The 22,518-nt window shown below is 41.4% G+C and overlaps 1 protein-coding gene across 1 annotated transcript in view; it reads left to right on the forward strand.

The window, feature by feature from the left end:
* Window positions 1-3,536, forward strand: part of LOC145414893 (PMS1 protein homolog 1-like) — a 50,170-nt gene extending 46,634 nt beyond the window's left edge. The window contains exon 15 of the mRNA XM_080284313.1: window positions 3,315-3,536. Within this exon, the coding sequence (XP_080140439.1) occupies window positions 3,315-3,536 (222 nt within the window). The remainder of the gene's footprint in view (window positions 1-3,314) is intronic.
* Window positions 3,537-22,518: the final 18,982 nt, after the last annotated feature.

Here is a 22,518-nt window from a genome sequence, read left to right on the forward strand (position 1 = left end):
CCTTATAAATTTTACCACATTCACACTCTTCCATTCCCAAGACATTTTCCCATCTTTTTGAGAACTCACAATTAAACCATGAATCTTATCCGCCAGTTGTTCACTGCATTCCTTTAGTATCCAGTTAGAGGTCCCATCTGGTCCTGGGGCCTTCCTCACATCTTGAGTTTCCAGTAATTTGTATACTTCATGCACTTCAATTTATACATCTTTTCATTCTACATTTCTAGTCACTCCCTCCTCCTCCACAAAATCGCTTCCTGCAGTGAAGGCTAATTGGAAGCATTTGTTCATTATTTCAGCTTGCATAACTGCATCGCAATAGAAATTTCCTTCTACTTTCAGCTTGTTGATTCCTTCCTTCTGTTTCAGTTTGCCATTAACAAACCTGTAAAATAATTTAGGGTCTTCCTTACATTTGTCAACTACTGTATACCTTTTTCGAAGTTTCTTTCTTCCTCTCAACATATTCTTGCACAGTATATTCATTTCTAGTTCTTTTATATTCTTCCTTCGTTCTGTCATTACCTCTCTTTCTTCATTTGTTCCATGCCTTATCCCATTCCATTTTTGCTATCATACACCTGTTGTTGAACCAGTCGTTTCTCCAGTTCTCTCCCATTAACTTTTGGCACATACTTTTCCACACCCATATTATAGAAGTCTAGAAAGATATCCCACTTCTTTTGTGTCTCTCTTGTTTCCCTGAATTCTGGCCAGTCCACTTCTTGGAAAAATTTTCTCAGTCCTGTAAAGTTTGCATTCCCAAAGTTGTATCTTCCAGGCCTGTATAGCTCATCTCGTCTCCCCATTTCTTTCTGTCATTCGGAACTTTGTCACTACATGATCACTTTTTCTTACAGGACACAATTATTTCAGAGAGTCAGTTGTATCAGGTTCTTTGGTTAGAATTAAATGTAGTCTTGCTGGTGTGTCATCGCCTCTAAATCTTGTCTCATCTTTGACCCACTGGGTCATTATTGTACTTTGTCCATTGCTATATTTAACAGTATACTACCCCATGAATCTTCACTACTTCCTGAGTCCCACTCCTCCCAGTTTACCTCTACAGTTTGCAGGCTCCTGGCCTTTGGTTCCTTCTTCCTTGCATTTAAAAAAAAAAAAAAAAAAAAAAAAAAAAAAAGTTGCATTTTTCAATCACTTTCTGTAGGTATCTAACCTTGTCCAACAACATCTCCTGATATTCCTCTTCATTCCATGCCCCTGTCTTTGGGGGGGACATGTGCTACTGTGATGTTTCTCTTGCCTTTCCCTCTGGTTTCAAGTATCATGTTTATCACTTCAGCCCAACCCTCTCCCAGTTCCACATTATCCACATTTATGTTGTTCTTCACTGCTATCATCACTCCTCCCATTTTTTCTTTTCTATCTCATCTCCATATTTTGTATATCCCATCTCCCATTTTGATTTCAGTATTCTGCATTAGCTCGCTCTCTATGAGGCACATAATGTCTAGCTCATTTACCCTCAAGAAATCGACTATTTCCAGCCTTGCTAAGATTAGACCAGACCATCTACATTAGCGTACGCCATTTTCAATCTTTCTGCATTGTTTTTGCTTATGTCCTTCTCTCTCCCTCTCTCCTGCAGTACCACTTCCTCAATTTATGATCTGTCACTCTCCAATAGAACTCTGTCTTCTCTTCCTCTGTTCTCTGGTCGTTTTTTTGTTTAGCTTCCTAAACAAGTTCCTTTATTTTAGCTTTCTCTTCCTCATTTGCATCTCTCCTTATCCAAATATTTTTGAATCCCTTCTTATCTGCTAATTTCCAAGTCATGTTGATTGTTTCATTTAAGGTACTGTAACCTGAGATTGAAATTTTACTTTTAGTGGCCTTGCCCCTCCATCCACATATTTGTGTGTGTGTGTGCACACACACACACACACACACACACACACACACACACACACACACACACACACACACACACACACACACACACACACACACACACACACACACACACACACACACACACACACACACACACACACACACACACACACACACACACACACACACACACACACACACACACACACACACACACACACACACACACACACACACACACACACACACACACACACACACACACACACACACACACACACACACACACACACACACACACACACACACACACACACACACACACACACACACACACACACACACACACACACACACACACACACACACACACACACACACACACACACACACACACACACACACACACACACACACACACACACACACACACACACACACACACACACACACACACACACACACACACACACACACACACACACACACACACACACACACACACACACACACACACACACACACACACACACACACACACACACACACACACACACACACACACACACACACACACACACACACACACACACACACACACACACACACACACACACACACACACACACACACACACACACACACACACACACACACACACACACACACACACACACACACACACACACACACACACACACACACACACACACACACACACACACACACACACACACACACACACACACACACACACACACACACACACACACACACACACACACACACACACACACACACACACACACACACACACACACACACACACACACACACACACACACACACACACACACACACACACACACACACACACACACACACACACACACACACACACACACACACACACACACACACACACACACACACACACACACACACACACACACACACACACACACACACACACACACACACACACACACACACACACACACACACACACACACACACACACACACACACACACACACACACACACACACACACACACACACACACACACACACACACACACACACACACACACACACACACACACACACACACACACACACACACACACACACACACACACACACACAGCTTGCTGGTGCAGTGGTAACGTTCTCGCCTGCCAACTGGTGGATGGGAGTTCGCGCCTCGCTCAGGTTGCAAAAAGTTTCACTGACAAAGTGGGTGGTTACTGTCCCCCTAGAGCAAGGGGATGGGTGTGTGCTTGTGTGAAGGTCACAGCCTTGCCCTTAGATTGAACTATATGAGCTCTCAGCTCCCTTCCGGGGGGGTAAAAGCTGACGATCACGACCATCAAGTGATACTGACCGACCCGGTGAATTACACACACACACACACACACACACACACGTAAAGTAAGTACGACATGTTGTCACCAGGCTGAGACAGTGAGGATGATCCGAGCCGGACCCAACATTGTGCAGCGTGATGATGTTATGGACAAAATTAACCGGTGGATGACAATGGGAGAGGGATGGAAAGATGCTGATGATGATGCACCTGTAAGTCAGAGAGACGTGTGCCTACACAACAAACCCATCCTCACACGTCTGTACTGCCTCCATGACCTTTCCATGTCTCAGTCGCAACTCTCACTTTAACGCTGTCACCCGTCCCCAACCATGTGCCTTGTTATATAATTGTTGTGTCTGTAGATTTAGACAGCTTAGAAGAGACATGCCTGTACATTAAACCAGCTGTACATCCTTTACTTCTGTTCTGACTGTCCCCACACCTACTTAAACCTCCTGAATCGCGTGACTTATTCTGTTCCTTTATTCCTGCTATTTCCAGGCAATTTTATTCAGCTTGGGAGAGACTTGTCAGACTGAAGGAGTTAGATATAGCCATAATAAATCCCTTTAGTATGAAAGGCTTTTCCCAAGTTGAATGGAGTTGTAGAAGTAACAGAATAAATTTTTTAAATGCATCACAATATTGAAGGTGTTAATGCAGATACCAGAACCACAGTTTGCTCTAATGGAAGAAGGAAGGAACTGTCTGTATCTGAAAACACAAGTGTGGGTATAAATGTAAGCCCTTTTACAAGTACAGTACATCACCAGCCGCATGTATATTGCTTCAGAGTACTGTAATTATGAGCAAGAAAGTGGTGTTTACTCTTAGTTAAGTTTGGAAATGAGCTGCCCGGCCTGACCCGACCCAGTCCGGCCCAACCTTACCCTCACACTAAGCAGAAGCAAATAACTTATTCTCCTTTGTGAAGCAGAATTGAAGTTCTCTCTGCATGTGATAAATTCATTCAGTAAATTTTGTTATCAACAAAAAACTCACTCATGAAGGGATAGGAACCCCTTGGAATCTTGAGTTTTCCAAGGGAGAGTTCGGCTGTAATTGGTGAATGTCTTATTTACAAAATCAAAATTTAAATGATTTTCCGTTGTAACAATGTTTTTGGCATTAACTTTAGCAGTTAAATAATGGAGATTCTGCCTATACAATAAAACCTCAATATAACGCACTTCAATATACCGGAATTTGCTTTTAATTGGAGTTGAGGAGCCAATCGGACTTAATTCTTACATATCGGGAAAAGTGTGAGGGTGACGAGTGATAAGTGAAATATACGAAGTGAACATCTTCAGTTTGTAAGATCATAAATAATAAGGTTAAGTGTACAATATGGTATTTGAAAAGTGTTTAAAATTAAGTTGTAGCAATAAAGTATTTTCCAAGTGCTTCCCGTCTCGCTAGGTTAGAAACGAGCATGTCGGAACGCAGATGTGGTGGTTTATGCATCTCTCCCAGTCCTCCCTCCATCCCTTCCCCTCTCCCCCCCATCTCTCCTCCATCCCAGCTATGGGGGCCTTTTCCCCGGCACAAAGAAAAAAATTCCAGTCAAATTTGCCCCCGGAAATTGGTCATATTGGTATAAACTGTATACAGTTCGCTGGTGTTTATACTGTAAGATAAGCTAATAAAAACACACAATACTGATGAGTAAAAGTACAGAAAGGCAGTGAGAATAAAACTTGTTCAAGTGTAAATATAGTTTCAAATAACTTCCAAACATCCCAGCCCAAAATTGTGCACACACCATGCAGGAGCAAAGCATGTGTCTGGATGCAGAATTTCACAGGCTTTCTTCTGACGTTTTTTGGAATTTTGATACAACGAGTAGTTTTCAAGTAAATTGCCAAAAACAAAAAAAGATAAAAAATAAATAAATAAATAAAATAAAAATAATCGCTGAGCGTGGCAGGAGATGGAGGTGGGGCAGAGGGAGAAGAACGGGAATGGAAGGGATATGTGTGTGTGTGTGTATCTGTGTGTGTGAGAGAGAGAGAGAATGAGTGAGTGAGACTCTTTTACTTCTGATTTTTTGGGATATTAACTACTTCTCACCAGTGATGTAATAGTTTTAGTTTAGTCTTGCCACCACCAGATTATTATTATTATTATTATTATTATTACCATCCACTCACTTGATATAGTGCTGCTTTGGGTGTCTGCCCTTTCCTCTCTTCCTTCCATCCTCTTCCTTCTTTCCTTCATTCTTTCCTCTTCCTTCTGCCTGTGGGTGACTTTACACTCCATCTTCTGTCTTTCTTTCCTTCATTCTTTCCTCTTCCTTCTGCCCGTGGGTGACTCTACACTGAGTGACAAGTCGAATGGTTTCCTGTACACCAGGAAACCATTTACTACACTGAGTGGCAACCTTATAACCAGATTATGGTGCCCGGTGATTTAGTGAGTAATTAAGGTGCTCCAATTGTATTGAACCAGTGCAGGTTTATTCCAAGGGGTGGTTGGGGTTTATTGCACACGTAATGCCACTCTGGGATGAGTGAGGTTGGTCACTCATGTTAGATGTCAGGACCAACTTGCCTAGCCCTGGGCTCCTATGCTCCTGAGGCATCAACATAGGAGTGGGTAATGGATGGATGGATGGATTGTTATTATTATTATTATTTAAATTGGTAAAGACTCATACTCCATGGATTATTTAAGGCTGTATCTAATCCTTTCAAACTTAGGGTGTCTCATGAGGTCGATAAAATCCACTGGTGATAACATAAATAGTTCTAACCTTTTCATTCCAGTTATTTATTTATTATTTATTTTTATTTTTATCATCCTCAGAAGATCTTACTTACCTTAGGAGACATTTATTCAAACAGGAGGGATGAGCTGTAACCCTCATCAGCTTTTTCAGTACTCTTGCAGTGTCCTAAGAACCATGAGAAATTAGCAAGGAAGAATAAAATACTATCAGAAAATATATAATGGGACTGGAGAAATTAAGGTAATGATTATTGTATGTGGCTGTGTAGATTTTGTAACACCTTGCAGCAGTTTACTGTGTACATTGCATCTCAGTATCCTTTTGTATGGTATTGATGCAAACTGTGTTGATGTTTAAACACTAAATAGTGTACAGTAGAGCCTCAGTTTTGCACCAAACACATTTAACATAGGAAGGTAACCCTGACACACCTCAGTAAATGCGGAAAAACAAAATAGTTTACATGGGAAAATCCCGGAAGCCCCCATCCACAGCCATCCCCTCCAAAGTTCCACTATCAGACCACATGGACGCATGCTCACCCCACCTAGAATAAACAAAACATTGTGTTGTGTTTTTGTAGGATTTGCTAAAAACAAATGGTTATAAGTCAGCACAGCTAAAAATATGGACCTTGCAGTGATCTGTTTACACTCGATCAGCTGCTTTCACACACACACACACACACACACACACACAGACTACAGTACAGTACAGGAGAGAAGGTTAAGAGGAGACATAAATATGCTATATAAATGCATCTCAGGGAAAGAGAACACAGACATAAATGAATATATAATCTGTGGGGAAGCATCAGCAAGAAGACACTGCAAAAACTACATAAAAAGAGAAGCGATAAAGATGTAAGGAACTTAAGTTTCCCAAGTAGGGCAGTTGATTAGTGGAATACACTTCCATATGAAATAGTGTGTGCCAAGACTGTTCATTAATTTAAGGATATGTACGATAAAAATGGTTTAATACATGGGACAGTACAAGCTTGACTCATTCCTGTAGATACAATTAGGTAAGAACACACATCACTTACCTCCTGCCTCTCGTCTCTCACCTCTCTTTTTTTTATGCAAGGAAGAAGGAACCAAAGGCCAGAAGCCCCCAAAATTGTTCCTTAAAAAAAAAAATAAAAAAAAAATAACAGAGAGCTGAATTCAAGATCTATTCATTATGAGATGCCTGGATACTGCTTTTGAAGGACTGGAGGTCACAGACAGTAGTGAGGAAATATATCAGGGGGAGACAGCCATTTGCATACATAAAGGACTGGGAGTAACAGTTAACTCCTGCATTAGAGAGCTGGACAGAAAAGGGATGAGAGTTTGTTGCTTGATGGGTGCTACACATCTGCTGTAGTGGTAGAGGGATGCAGGTAGGCAGTTCAGAGGAGCAGTGACCATTGAAGTGGCAATAGAAAAGAGATAAAGATGTAAAAGTGTTGTGAAGAGACAGAGGTTGAAGGGAGCTGGTAGGAGGAGGAGGGTTAATGTGATGAAAAACCGTTTGACTCCCCCTTGTTGAGAAGAGCTGTATGTGGGGAGCCACCCCACACATGACAGTTGTACTCAACACGGGCAAATAAAACCCATGTATAAAGTCAACAACTGTGCAGGGGTGAAAAAGGCACAGTCTGCTTAGCACACCTGATCTCTTTGAATCAGATTTTATAAGAGAGGTAATATGATCTTTTCATGATAAATCTTGTGAGATTGAAACTCCAAGTATGTTTAAAGATGATGGAAGATTGAGTTGGATATTGTTAAAAAGTAGAGGATACTGCTGTGGAAGATTTTGACGAGTTGAAAGATGTAAGAACTGAGCTATTGAAACATTGGCTTCCCTGACACCCAAACATTGCTCGGTAGCCTGCCATGGTTAGTGATCACCACTTATTTACCACTTTGTACTCTCCACAGTAATTAACCGTTTTTTATGCCCAGTGATGTTCATAGAGGTTTTATATGTACTATAGTGATGTTCTTAGAGGTTTTGTGTGTACAATAGTTATGTTCATAGAGGTTTTATGTGTACTATAGTTATGTTCATAGAGGTTTTATGTGTACTGTACTGAATGTTAGGTATGATCAGGAATGAATAAAAATTCATCAAGAGGATTGAATGGGGGACATGGGGAAAATTTTGGTATTTCACCTTACCAGTTAGCCATGTAACTTGGATTTCAGTGGTGCAATTTGCAAGATAAAATTCCCTGATACATTAGCCACATAAATTGAGGATCTACTGCCAAAGAGGATGCTAAGGTGTAATAATGTGCTTAAATATAATGCTGAGGGTGCAATAAAACCTCCCATTCCATGTTGAATATGGTCATTTGAGCTAGTTATAAAAGCCAAGATCAGTGTGCAGTGAGGTTCCCCCCCATTCTCTCTCTCTCTCTCTCTCTCTCTTTCTCTCCGGTGACATTTTTGTTGTGTACTGTTATCGCAGCCACTAGGTAACTTATTTATTCAGCTCTGAAGATACATTTTGAAAAGGAATAGTTAGATACTGCTCTCATCTACCTCTTCATTGCAAAATGTTTCCCTTAATTTGAGTATAATTGTATGATGATAATAATAATAAAATGTCATCAAAGTGAAGGAGCCAAGTCCGTATGAAAATGCCTGTTGAATTTCCATTGGTACTTCTAAAGCTGATCTATCAATTAACCCCAATTTACAGTACCAGTTGAATGTAAAGTTATATTAGACCAGTGGTTCTTAACCTTTTTACCATGTTGCCCCCTGGCACACCCAGATAGGCTGTTACTTCCCCATGTTACATAACCGGGAGAAAGTAGAAAACCATTGGTACTGGTAAAGTTTTTTCCAAGTGATTATATAAGCTATAGAAAAGTCAGTATATGGTTTTCAAGTACATTAAATTAGGTGTTTTCAGTAGAACATACACTTGGTTAGACTGCTGGTGTGATGAGTGAAATAGTTTTTATCTTAGTTTCTCCGTGTGTGGCTCAGAGGCAATACAGATAGCATATCATAGCCAATAAGCATCCTGGTTTTGGCCCCTCCCCCTTTTGTTGGCATTGCAGAAAAGTCCAGTTCACAAGTGGTATGTAGCTGAAAGGCATCAGGATCCTGTGTGCTCACTATGACAGAATGGTGTATACTTTACTAAGCTTTATCCAGAAAGTATCCAGATCCTGCTCATGATAATCTTTTTTATTGTCTAAAAATAAGAAAAAGAAAAGTTGTCAAGCAGTGTTTTACCAATATTACCCCCTTGAAAAGGCAAACTTAGGGGTAATTACCCTCAGGTTAAGAAGCACTGTATTAGACTATATCTCCTACTTGTAACAAGGACTACTCATACAGTAGTGATCATTTATAGATGTGAAACTTCTAGGTATCAGTAATATAGTATGATGTGTGTTCTGAAATACAATATGTACATAGATATTGTATTTATTTTTTTACACATGAATAGATGTTAGAAATAGTAAAAATCAGTAAATATCAGGATGTTGTTATTTAAGTCTCAGATCATCCTTAACCTGTTGATTGTGGGTGATGTTCTCTTTAGTTTAATTGTGCCTTAGCCAGAGGATTTTTTTCAACCTAGGAAAGGTCTCTTGTATTGAAGAGCATTATTAAAACTATACTGTATCTAACCCATCAGTTTGAAAAAGTTGATTCTAATCTGAACATAATCATCAGATGGCAGGAATAAACCATAAAAGACACCCTCTGCTGACTGTTAAATTCTTTTGTGATTTGTGTGCTGTAGGATGTCAAGGAGTGGGAGGTGGGGGGGATGGGAAGATTAGTTGTCTCTCATTTGAGGCCTGTGTCCATAGGTTCTCCCCATTCAGACTGTAAACATGCATTATTAGCAGGATGGGGCACCCACAACTCACCTGATGTAGGACTGTCTTCAGGTGACTTATTACAGGGTGAAGAGTTAAGTTTTTTGTAGCCCAGGAAACACTTACCACACATAAGTGGTAACCATAAAACCAAATGAATGCCTGGTGGTCTAGTAGGTTAAGGCACTCCAGTTATTTACTATATACACTACAGTATATGCCTCCTTGCTGGAAGAGTATTTTCCCCTGGTTTAGGTGGCCCTTCTCCATTGCTTGCAGAAGGAGTGGGACCCCCTTGCCACTGTTGTAATAATTTCAGCTTACACATTTTCTCCTCGAAGTATTTTTTGATGCCATGTTGATTTGGGATAATATTGATACTGAATGTTTATGAGTATGCTGATGCATCAGCCAACCAGGGTGATAGTCCTGAGGAGGATGGGAAAGCTGGTAACAGGCAGAGCTGGAGCTCCTGTTCTAGCCTTTGGGTTATCCTGGCCATCCTATTTTGCTAACCCCTTTCATTGTGTACTGACACAGAGAGTAGCCCAGCAAACTCTCCCAAACACTTTTCTCTGTTCTATTTACCACACTGCAATGTGTGGACTTTACAGACCAAACACTGTACCCTACTACATCACAGGGGTTGTTGCTAGCAAGGGCATGTGGCTGGAAAACTTTGTCCATGCTGCTGCCTAGTGGCAAACGTGAGTAGAAGTGCGGGGTCAGCTCTGTCAGTGTGGCTGTGGGCTTGGACGGGATGGGGTTTGGATTTGTGCCAGAGGGTACGGGGCATTGTAGTTCCCAGGTTTCTGCTTCTCCCAACAAAGCAGGGCCTGAACCTTGAAGCAGCATCCCAGGAGGCTGCCCTATCATCAAGCACATAATGGCGGGGCAGTCACAGTGTCAAAGGGTTGTCCCTGTGGTTGCCCTGACAGAGTGCCCTGAGGCTACTGTCACTGGCCACAGCTGGTGGGCATTGGGTCCCTGGTCCCTTGCCTGGGCTAGGGGCTCTGCAGGCAAATGGGACCTGTGGTCTGTGTCCCATTTTTTGCCTAGCCATGACTGAGTTGATGCCAAACGTAAATTAAGAGTAACCTGAGGAAATTAAATAATCCATGGGATTCAGAGTGGTATTGTGGAATGTGGGTAGCCTGAAGGATGGGGCAGGGGAGTGGTGGAGACCTTGAGCATGAGGTGGATGGATGTCCTGCTGCGTACAGTTAGGTCAGGTTTAGAGGAGAATCAGCAAGGATGATTGTTGGGAAGGATAGTAGATACAAGTTATTTTGGAAGGTAAATCTGGATGGATATGGCTGGGTGGGTGTGCTTGTCCAAGAAAAATGGTGGACTGTGTTATGAATTTATTGAGAGTCAGTGAAAGGATTACAACATTGAAAATATTCTTTGGAAGACTTCTGCGGAAAACAGTATCGACATATCGCCCACACGTTGGCTTGGATGGTGATGACATTCTTGGATGATTTGACACATGTTTGGTGGTATGGAGATGATGAGATTGTAGTTTTGGGAGGGGATTTAAATGGTCACATGGGTGAAATAGCTCAAGACATGAAAGGGTGTGTGGGGGATGCAGGTGAGAGGATGCTAGAGTTTGGAGAAGCAATGAAAATGTAAACAACACAAATTTAGGAAAAGAGAGAGTAGACTGATTATATATGAGTCTTGAGGCAACAGTAGCTAGACTATTTCCAGGTCAAGAGGGTTAATAGGAGGTTAGTAAAGGGTGAAGAATGTGTGCAGCAACACAAATTACTGATATGTGACATGGTACATTAGTAACATGTTCGAAACTGACCAAATTAATCACCAATGGGAGAAAAGGGTGATGTAATGGGGTCTATAAAAGCCCATGTTGCTTAGAGACACAGCAGGGATTCTCTCTCTGGCTCAGTGGCAAAGTGTACGCATATGAAGCACAAGGCCTGAAATTGAATCTCTGTCAGACCAGAGATTAATTTGTTAAGTTTCATTTCGTTTATTACACACCGACCACTATTAGACTTCCTTAGCAGCAGCTGTGGTAGTAACAGCAGTAGACATCGGTGGTGGTTGAGTAGTAGCAGCAGCAGTAGTGGTCTTAGTAGAAATAATGTAGTTGCAAACCTCAGTCTCATCAGAATATGCACCCAGTGGACTGCAAGCTAAAGTTTCCCTTCACAGCCCACCATCCTTGCATCGGGAGATAGGAAGTTGAGAGACATTTGCATTAGCTACCAGGCAGTGGATCCTGCCAACCATACCAGTGCCACCACATGAGGGCACTCATCTCCATCACCACTAGTAGTAGTACTAGTAGTGGTGGTGGTAGTAGATGTACAGTAGTAGGAGCAGTAGTAGTAGTAGGAGTAGCAGTAGTAGTAGTATAACCAGACAGTGGATCCAGCCATCCATACTAGTGCCACCACATGAAGGCAGCCATATCCACTACCAAATTGAGAATAAAGCTTTTGTAATTAAGGACCACAGGACGTAGGAGGCATCTTTAGCACCTCTTCTTTGGCTATTTATCTATTTGTATAATCCGGGAGCTTGGATGGTGGGTGAATGGGAATGGGCTCATTCAACTGGAAAAAATTATTATGTTATCTTTATTTTATTTATTGCTCTCTGGACCCTGCCTCGCTCCAGCTGGGAATGAAAAAAGGAGGTCTGGGTAATGATGATGATGGTGGTGGTGATGAACTGATGATAATTATATGGTGGTGGTGGTGATGATGATATTGATGGTGATGATGATGGTGGTGGTGATGATAATGATGGTGGTGGTGGTGATGAACATTCACGAAGAGTAGTGCTGGGGGAAAAAAAAAAAATAATGACTGACATCTTTTTGACATTCCTAACGCCTCTATACACATTTTACTGTAGCTTGGCTTAAATTTGCCGTCTCCCAATCTTGAATGCAGCAACAGATTAATATGTTGATCCCAGTCACGAAAATGTGCTGTGGAAAAGATGTAGAAGCGTCCCAATGTCTTTTTGCCACTGAACTACGTGTAATAAGTTACAATAGGTCGAATATCTGAGCCAGATTAAAGTGAAAAGAGTATAGTAATAAATTTTACATGTTTTATAAGCCTTTCATATCTTTTCATAGTGATGTTCTAGTCTCTGACGTGTAAATCAAATCGTGGGGGAAATGCTACGAAATTTTAAATAATGAGAAATAATTTATCTCAATATAATTTAGTCACAATTTACTGATTGAAAAAATGATGATATAATAACGAAATTTTCTACCTAAAATTTGGCATTGAAAAGTAAATATGTTTATAGGCTTGTATTGTGATGCACGGCTGTTACGGGGACGGAGGTGATTGGGAAGGTTAGTGACTTTATTTATTTTTTTAATTACGTTGTTTTTCCAATTATTTTCTTGGTAACTCACATGCCCGTATATTTTCTAGTGCCTGGTGCCCTTATAGAGGTGTATACTTGGTTGTTATAGCGGATAGTTAGTTGCTATAAAGATATTTGACTATATACCCAGCCTCCCAGGTGATGAAAATGCCACCTTTAAACCAGGTAGGTGTCATGTTAATTCTCTTATAACTTCCGCCATCCTGATTTAATGGAAGTTTTGAATATGATGCGGATTATGAACCAGAACTGGAGATGAATATGACTGAGGAAGTATTAGGTTATACGATAATTTTGAGCATTTTGGAAGGTGAAATAGTTTCGTTTTAAAGATGAAGAAGGCCTGAAGGTGATAGTAAACAGCAAGCATTGTAAGTAAATAAATTGGGAAATAAAGCAACATTTTAGTTGTTTATGCATGAAAAAGAGATTAGGCCGATTAATTTATGCTCGGCTATTCCTATAAGGTTATGACTAGAATATGTCTTAGATAGCAAATGAGGCTGTCCCCCACCCACCAAATCCTTCAGCTGAAACTGGCAGGCAAAAAGTGAGAAGGAACACCACACACTATAGAAAAGAAGTGGGAATTTTGTAGGAAAAGATGGATGGCATAAAGGAGGGTAATTTTTGCCTTTCAGCCCATACAATGTAGTGATAAATATATGGCTTTTTTGCCTTGGGTTTTTATGTGTAGTGCTGTTTGTTTGACCAGTATGTGTGGCTATACAGTATATTCGTTTTTTTTTTTTTTTTTTATAGCACCCCCATTCTTGGTGGAGGTGGGGGGGGGGGTTCAGTTGAAAGATTTCCATGTTTTTAATTTTGTGATGGTCATTTTTATTGGAAATTTTTGTGATGGTCATTTTTATTGGGATTTTTTTTGTTATGGTCAGTTTTGTCAGAAATTTTTGTGATGGTCATTTTTTATTGGAAATGCCTAGTTTAGCCATTTTCAGCCTCCCCGTTCCCTCTTGTATGGTGGAAAACAAGCATATCTCACCAACATTGCCATCAAACATCAATTGAAAATCATGGAAATCTTTCATTTGAATCCCTCCTCAAAAAAAAAAAAAAAGTGGGTACCTACAGTAACTGGGTGGGAGGGCTGTGCCTGACTCAAAGAAGTGCTGTAATAATCCAAGCAGTTGCCTAACTCAAAATTTGTTCACGATAACCTTGAAATTCTAATCAATACCTTTTTTTTTTTTTTTTTTTTTTTTTTTTTTTTTTTTTTTTAAACCATCATAAAATTTGAAACGAATCATTTAGTTTTGTTTTATAAAGGCTCCAACATTCATGCTTTGGTCTTGGTCTCCTAATGGTGGCTCTCCATGCTGCTTGATCTCTGGCAGTCTTCCTGTTCTATGCCTTATCTCTAAGTTCTCACTCTATGACCTCGTCCCAGGTCTTTTTCGGTCTGCCTCTTGCAGCCCTACCCCTGACATTCACACTTCTCACCTTTTGTAACCAATTGTCATCCCCTTTCCTCTCTACATGCGGTGGCTCAGTCGTTAGAGAGGTGGCCTACAGTCCTGACGGACCCAGGTTCAAATCCCGGCTGGGGCAGGGAACAGTTTAAGGATTTGAATTTCATTAAATCAGGCTTTACTGATCTACCAGAAGACCCCCCGACATGTCGTAAAAATACCCCCGCTAATACCAATACACCAGTCCTGTATGAGACAGCCCTAGCATGTATTCAATATGGACGGTGGGTGTTAGCGCCGAAGTGGTGACATGTAGAGGTGTATGGTATGTAGGTGGACTGCTGGGCCTTGATAGCAGGCTGTGAAGCTTATGCCCAGAGTCGGACACACACAAAAAAAAAAAAAAAATCTCACATTACCTCTCCTTATCACAAACCATCTCAGTCTACCCCCCCTCATGACAAACCTCCTCAATCTACCCCTCATCATCACAAACCATCTCAGTCTACCCCTCTTTATCACAACACCAATACACTCCAGTCCCATCCTTCCAAACTCAACCACCTTAAACCTAACCCTCCCAGGCCTTGCTTTCAAGGACACACTACAAATCCACATACTCATTGTCATTTCTGTATGTTTGAGCCTGCGAATATCCTCTTCCTCTACTGGCCAGGTCTCACTACCATACAGCATTACACTCCTAGCACATGCCACGTACTTCTCACATGCTGCATTCTGTCTGTCTGTCTATTGGCAGGTGCCTTAATACTGTAAGGGGTGGCCACAAACAAATTACCTCCATGTTGCCCTGTTCTCTGCCATTTCACTGCTCTCCTCCCAGCTTACACCCCCCTCTCTCATATACCTCTCCACTCCATCCCTCCATCTCATCCTAGGCCTCCTCCTCCCTCTCCCCCACTCCCCCTCACTGACATACGCTCTCCTCAGTAGTCTCTCACTTTCCATCCTTTCTATATGACCTGTTCTGCACCCAGTTGAAGTTAATGTAAAGAAATACTATGACCAATTTTTTTTTTATGACACTCTCCAACTCCTGATGAAAATGGGGTGACAGTGGGAATCAGTTTTTGAGGGGGGGGGGGAATTGGTCTTAACAAAAAAAGTAGAACAAAGTGAGTGCAAGAATTATTTTGGCATAAGCTTACTGAGTGTGGTAGGGAAGGTATATGGAAGAATTATTATAGAGAAAGTAAGAGAGATATCAGAAGTCCTAGTGAGTGATGAACAGGGTGGCTTTAGGAGTGGCAGAGGATGTGTGGATCAAAAATTTGCTGTAAGATAGATAGTGGAGAAGGCTTGTGAGAAGGACCATAAGGTGTTTATGGCATTCATCGATCTGGAAAAAGCATACGACAAAGTAGACTATGTAGGTGGTAAGCTGCTAGGTGCCGTCAAGAGTTTTTATGATGGTTGTGAAGCATGTGTAAGGGTAAATGGGTATCGAAGTGAATGGTTCACAATCGATGTGGGCGTGCGACAAGGTTGTGTGGTATCCCCATGGTTGTTCAGTATATATATGGATGGGGGTGATGAGAGAAGTAAAAACATGAGTAATGGAGAGAGGAATGGCGTTGGTAATGAATGGTGATGGATGGAATATCTCAAATTTGTTATATGCTGATGATGCAGTACTACTAGCAAATGCTAGACAAGAACTTGGTAGACTAGTGCAGAGTTTTGTTGATGTCCGTGAGTATCGTGCCTTGAGAGTAAATGTAGAAACGAGTAAAGTGATGGTTATTGAGAGAGAAGGTGACTCCCAGTGTGATGTTACAGTGAATAGAGTGAGACTGGCATTGGTGAGAGAGTTCAAATACTTGGGTACAGTGATAGAAAAGAGAGGAAAATGTGCTAAGGAAGTGAAAAGTTGAGTGACACAAGGAAGGAAAGTAGCTGGTGTCATGAAGGCCATGCTAAGAAACAAAGGCTTGAGTGTTGCAGCTGCAAGAGGCATATGAAGATGTGTTAATGCCAACTTTAACATATGGATGTGAGACTATGGTGTGACATGAAAACGAAAAGTCAAGAGTGAGAGCATTGGAGATGAGACTGCTGAGGAATGTACGTGGAGTACAGAAAATGGATAGGATACGAAATGTGATTTATGAAAGATGTGGAGTGAGGAAGTCTGTGGACACCAGAATCGAAGAGTGTACTGAGGTGGTATGGTCATGTAGATAGAATGAATAACAACAGAGTGGTGAAAAAGGTATGCCTGAGTGATTCTGAATGAGGGAGGAGGTGAGGTAGGCCAAGGAGAAGGTGGAGGGATATGGTGGATGAGTGTGTGAGGAAGAGAGGTTTGGAAGTCGGTGAAGGTAGGGGACTGACAAGAGATCGAGCTGGCTGGATGAATGTTGTGAGGAGAAGCGCATGATCAGGGATTTGGCACCCTTTTTTAATGTGAGTGTCGGGATTGACTCAACTGGATACGTTTATGTGAAGCTGCAGAATGTGGTGCATGTTTTTGACGTATCAGATAGAACCAGGATTCCGGGGGTTTGAATGATGAGTGAATGGAAGTGTGGCCCATTGGAATGGGCAAATTTGGGTTGTCTGGATGTTGCTAATCCTCCCCCAGCCTTTGGGTGGGAAAGGAGGTCCAGATGATGATGATTACTATTATTATTATTACAGTATTATTATTTTTTTGTTTTACTACTCCCATCTAAGAATGGGCAAAAGGTATAAATGATGACGATGCTGGTGATTCTTTGTAGTGTAATATTTGTGCAATGTGTGATGTACTAACAGGTGTTGCGTCATTGGTATGTGCTTGCTGCTGAGCCTTAACCAGCCATGCCACAAGACGTTAACACCAGTCACCTCTGTCAGGTCAAGGTGTTGGTTGGGAAAGTCACACCATCATGCCACGTACATATTTCCTGTTTTCATGTTTGTGAATCCTGCATAACCTGTTGTACTTTTCTTTTTCCATATTTCTGGACCCCACCTTATCCCCAGTTGTTAATGAGAACTGTCTGTGTTTTCCTCTTGGCCAAAATGCCTGGAACTGACAAAACTGGCAGAGAATGCTAATACTGGTTGGTGTTTAGGTGATAAATTGGTTTTCTGAACATGTTTATATTCTAGAGGTAAAAGAAAACCTGGAGAAGAAACTGTGCCATTTATTATTAGGCCCCCCTATGCCAAATCTTTTCCTCCTCAGTTTACCTCAGAGTCTGAAGATTTTCATTGTGACAGCTGGGTTTTTAAGCAGCCATGTATGATTTTCTTGAGAAACACACACCAGCAGTGACCTTTGTTGCTGTCAGGAAAGTTAACACATAAACAGCCTACTGTATATAACATTCACACCCCACGGCCATTCCATCCAGATTTCAAGAAGTGTGTGAGTACCCTGAGTGAAGTACAAGGAGTTGGTGCCAATGCTGCATCGTGAATTGAGTAAACTATCCATGGTGCCTGGAAGCAGACACCCCTGACCACCACTACTGGCCCATCATCTTCACCCGAGGCCACACCAGCTGAGACGTCCAGGCTTGACTGCTGAGATCTGGGGCAGGTGTAGCAGTTAAACTCTGAGATGGCTGCCACCCCTATACCAGAACCAACACCCCTCACCCTGCTGCTCCTGCTAACTTGCACCTTTATATACAACTGGTCCAGCTGCTTGTTGGATCATAAAGGTACATTGGTTCGTAAACTGTGGCAGACACATTTGATCTTCCCACTGAGGTTGTCCCTTGCATACTCAGTCAGTACAGTTTGTCATCCATTTCCTACCCTTATGTGAAAATCTCATGTGTACTTGTATGTACTCTTTATTAATAACCTTGGTGTTCATTCATGTTAATAACCTACCTTGGTGTTCATTCATGTTAATAACCTTGGTGTTCAGTCATGTTAATAACCTTGGTGTTCAGTCATGGTAATAATCTTGGTGTTCATTCATGTTCATAATCTCAGTGTTCATTCATGTTAATAACCCTAGTGATCATTCATTTTTTTCCTAACATGAAAATCCTTTATGTACTTGTATGCATCACTTAAGACTTTCATTGACACTTCAGTTTTCTTATGTAACTTTGATTGGTGAATAAGAGTTGGGATGAATTGATGTAGTTATTTATTTATTTGTCATACACTATATCATTCCCAACACTTCCAGAGCTGTGTACTTAGTGAGGTCAATGGCTACTTTGTTCAGCTGGTATATACATATGCTAGTTGGCAGAACATCACCCTCATCGTCGGCAGCATCAGCCAATACGTCATCCTGGTCATCAGCCAAACCATCTTCAGCATCATCCAGGTCACTGAGGTCATCTGAAGGCTGCAGCAGTGAGAAGAAAGGAGGAAAATGAATATGGGTTCACTTCAGCACTTATGACAATTGTATACAAGTATCTGTCTGTTGGAATGCACCAGGCCATACCCTACTGGTTGGCAGCACCACAGGTGATATTTATTATGTCAGTGTAATACATAAATCCTGTACTAGCACCACACAACACATGTAGTAGTGTCCTAAAGCACATCTGAAATGTGAACCCAGTGAACTGTGGGCTCAAGCTGCCCTCCTCCTGCAGTTCACCATCCACTTTTCTGGGGATAGGGAGGCAGCTGAGGAATGTTTGTCAAACCTGGCAGTGGAGCTGACCAGTACACCACATGAAGGCATCCCTCTTTATATACTTCACTAAGCTTATATTGTTTGTAAAATGGCCTGTGTACTACATCTGGCTTCACTCAGTGTCAACAAACACTTCACAATGCAGTCATTTAGATGGAATATCATAGCAACAGAAACTAAACCATTTTAGTTACCTTAATAGTAAACTTATGGAAGGTTGTTCATGCTGTTAGTTGGGTAGTGACCATTATAAATATTTGCCAGTGTATCACCTCAGACATTGCAACAGTTGGGTCAAGATTAAGATATCTAGTATCCTGGAGTTTTGTAACATGTTAGGAGTAATTTTCTGTGAACTGGTGGGTTAATCAAGGGCAGAAAGTACTATCCATGTGGGGAGGATGAAGAACAAGAGACTGTGCATGAGGTGGAGGGGGAGACTGGGGATAAGATGGGAGGATGAACTGGAAAGATAAATGAGAGAGGAGGATCTGAGTTGGAGGGAGGGCAGCCAAAGAACAGGGCAATGTGAAAGTTGTGGAAGCAGTTTGTTTCTGGTCACTCCATACATGGTTAAGGCTTCTGGCACTAATGAGATAAATTAATCTGTGTATTGCCTTTAAGAGTTACTTCACTTGTGTGTACAATTGTTGTATGCAATCAGTAGCCAGAGTCAGGAGTTTGAAGATGTGGTTTCAATTCCAATAGCTTTTCTTGGGATCTTTCCATTACAATAGATATGCATTATTATAGGTCATTTGTCAATTTTGTTTGTGTTTTAGATATAACTAACCTTTATTTTTGTTTAAAACTGCCATGTATTTAGCATTATAGGTGTAAGTTGGTGGGGGTTAAACACCCAGTCCCCATTTTTGCCAATAGGTTATGTACTCTTTTATACGAGCAGATTTCCATAACTACTGGTACAGGTAACATCAGGAGCCCTTTTGTATAAGGGTTTTGTAAGAGTAACCCCCTCCACCTCATGTGATAGGAAGCATTAGGAGGAACATACTGAGGTGGTTTGGCCATGTGGAGAGGATGGAGGGTGAGACTGACGAGGAGAGTGTATGTGAGGTGGAGGGGGGGAGAGGGAGGGGGAGGCCAAGGATGAGATGGAGGGATGGAGTGGAGAGGTATATGAGAGGGGGGTGTGAGTTGGGAGCAGGGCAGTGAAATGGCAGGGAACAGGACGACGTGGAGGCGATTTGTTTGTGGCCACCCCGTACGGGATTAAGGCGTCTGGCAATAGATAGATAAATAGAAGAGTAACCACAGTGTCACTTTGAGTAATGCATGTGTGGATGGTAGAGAAAAAGTTGAGTGGTACCATTAATACTTTAAAAATGTAGGAGTTACAGAAGGAGTTAAGTGCTAAAGGGAAGATGATCAACCAGCTTGTACTTAAAAGGTGGAACCATTACTTCAGATTGTTAGGCGATGTGTTGATGACTGTGGCATATGTCACTTGGTATGCTGTTTGATTGTTATAATCTCTCTCTCTGGTGGGGAGGACAAAGGACCCTGCCTTATCCCTTTTCTTAGGTAGAAATTGGGGGAGAAATATTGGGATGCTACGTATGAACAGGCAGTTCTAGTGGTGTGTGTTCTCCAGTTTGTTATATTTACTCAAGCAGAATAAAGTTGTCTGTATATAGCAGGATTAAACAGTACTGAAAATCAATGTAGAGAAGGAGTTAAAGTGACTTGTTATCCCACAGGGCATTCGGCAAATATCAAATCTGAGCCAGCGAGCAGGACTGTTAGTGTGGGAGGCAAAACTGATCAGCCGAGCCGCCCACTTCCTCCACCCTGTCACCCCTCATCCCCTGGCCTGCCCATCATCCACTGTGGAGGGGCAGCAGCAACACACAAGGCCTCTAATGTCGTTCAAACAATCACTGTCTTTCAGTAAACGCCTCCAGTCACTCACCAATACCTGGATGATGCAAGGTTAGTCATATCTGCCTGTGTTTATTGTCATTATATGCACTTACCTTTGTATGTGTCCAGCTCTGCATTTTTCATGAGGTACAGTAATGAAACTCCACGGATATCTGGATGATGCATAGTTTGTCTAGTGGATTTATATTACAAAATAATGTGGCATGTCATTTTTGGCATAGTTTTTATTATTAGCTAGTGGTAGGTGGGGCATTCACCATCCACTCACTCGATGTAGTGCTGCTCTTGGGTGTCTGCCTTTTCCTCACCTCCATCCTTCTTTCCTTCCATCCTCTTCTGTCTTTCTTTCCATTCTCTTGTCTTTCTTTGCATGCTCTTCTGTCTTTCTTTCCTTCATTCTTTCCTCATCCTTCTGCCTACGAGTGCCTTTACACTCCATCTGCTGTCTTTCTTTCCCTCATTCTTTCCTCTTCCTTCTGCCTGTGGGTCACTCTACATTGAGTGACAAGCCAAATGGTTTCCTGTACACTAGGAAACCATTTAGTACGCTGGATGGTAACCGTTTAACCAAATTATGGTGCCTGGTGGTTTAGTGGGTAATTATGGTGCTCCAAGGGAATTAAGCCAGTGAAGGTTTATATCCAAGGGATGGTTGGGGTTTATTGCTCACGTAATGCCACTCAGCGATGAGTGAGGCTAGTTACTCTCATCTAAAAGTCAGGGCCAACTTACCTAGCCCTGGGCTCCTGTGCTCATAGTGCAACACTGGATTTTTTTTTTTTTTTCAGCCAAGATTTCAAGGGACGTAACTGGAGGAGTTAAATATGGCTTTCAGACACCTCATCACTAGAGGTTCATATAATGCTGAAGTAAAAAATCTGGCAATAGTGAAATAGTGAATGTATATTTAAAGAAATTACTGAAGTTTAACCTTTTGTGCTGTGGACCCATTAGACATTTCAATATGATACCCGGTAATGTATTTTATTTTTAAAATTCATTTCAGTAGAGGTTCATATAATGCTGAAGTAAATACTCTGGCAGTAGTGAAATAGTGAAAGTATATTGAAAGAAATTACTGAAGGTTAACCTTTTGTGATTTTGGACCCATTAAACATTTCAATATGATAATGTATTTTATTTTTATAATTAATTTTTCTAACAGTTTTATTGAACTGTGACGAACCACTTTCTGCCAAGATGCTGGTACTCTCTTAAAAAATACAGTAATTTTAAATTGTCTGTGGATAATGTTTTGTGATTTGGACCTAAACCTTTCCATGTGATTATGGTGTACAGTATTTTTCATTTTTAAAGTTTCTTCTAACAGTTTTATTGAACTGAGAACTTCTTTTAGCCAAGATGCTGCTGGTACTCT

This window comes from Coenobita brevimanus, chromosome 13, assembly GCF_032717465.1.
Source record: "Coenobita brevimanus isolate Jiangsu-jjx chromosome 13, ASM3271746v2, whole genome shotgun sequence".
In the NCBI taxonomy this organism is placed as follows: Eukaryota; Metazoa; Arthropoda; class Malacostraca; order Decapoda; family Coenobitidae; genus Coenobita; species Coenobita brevimanus.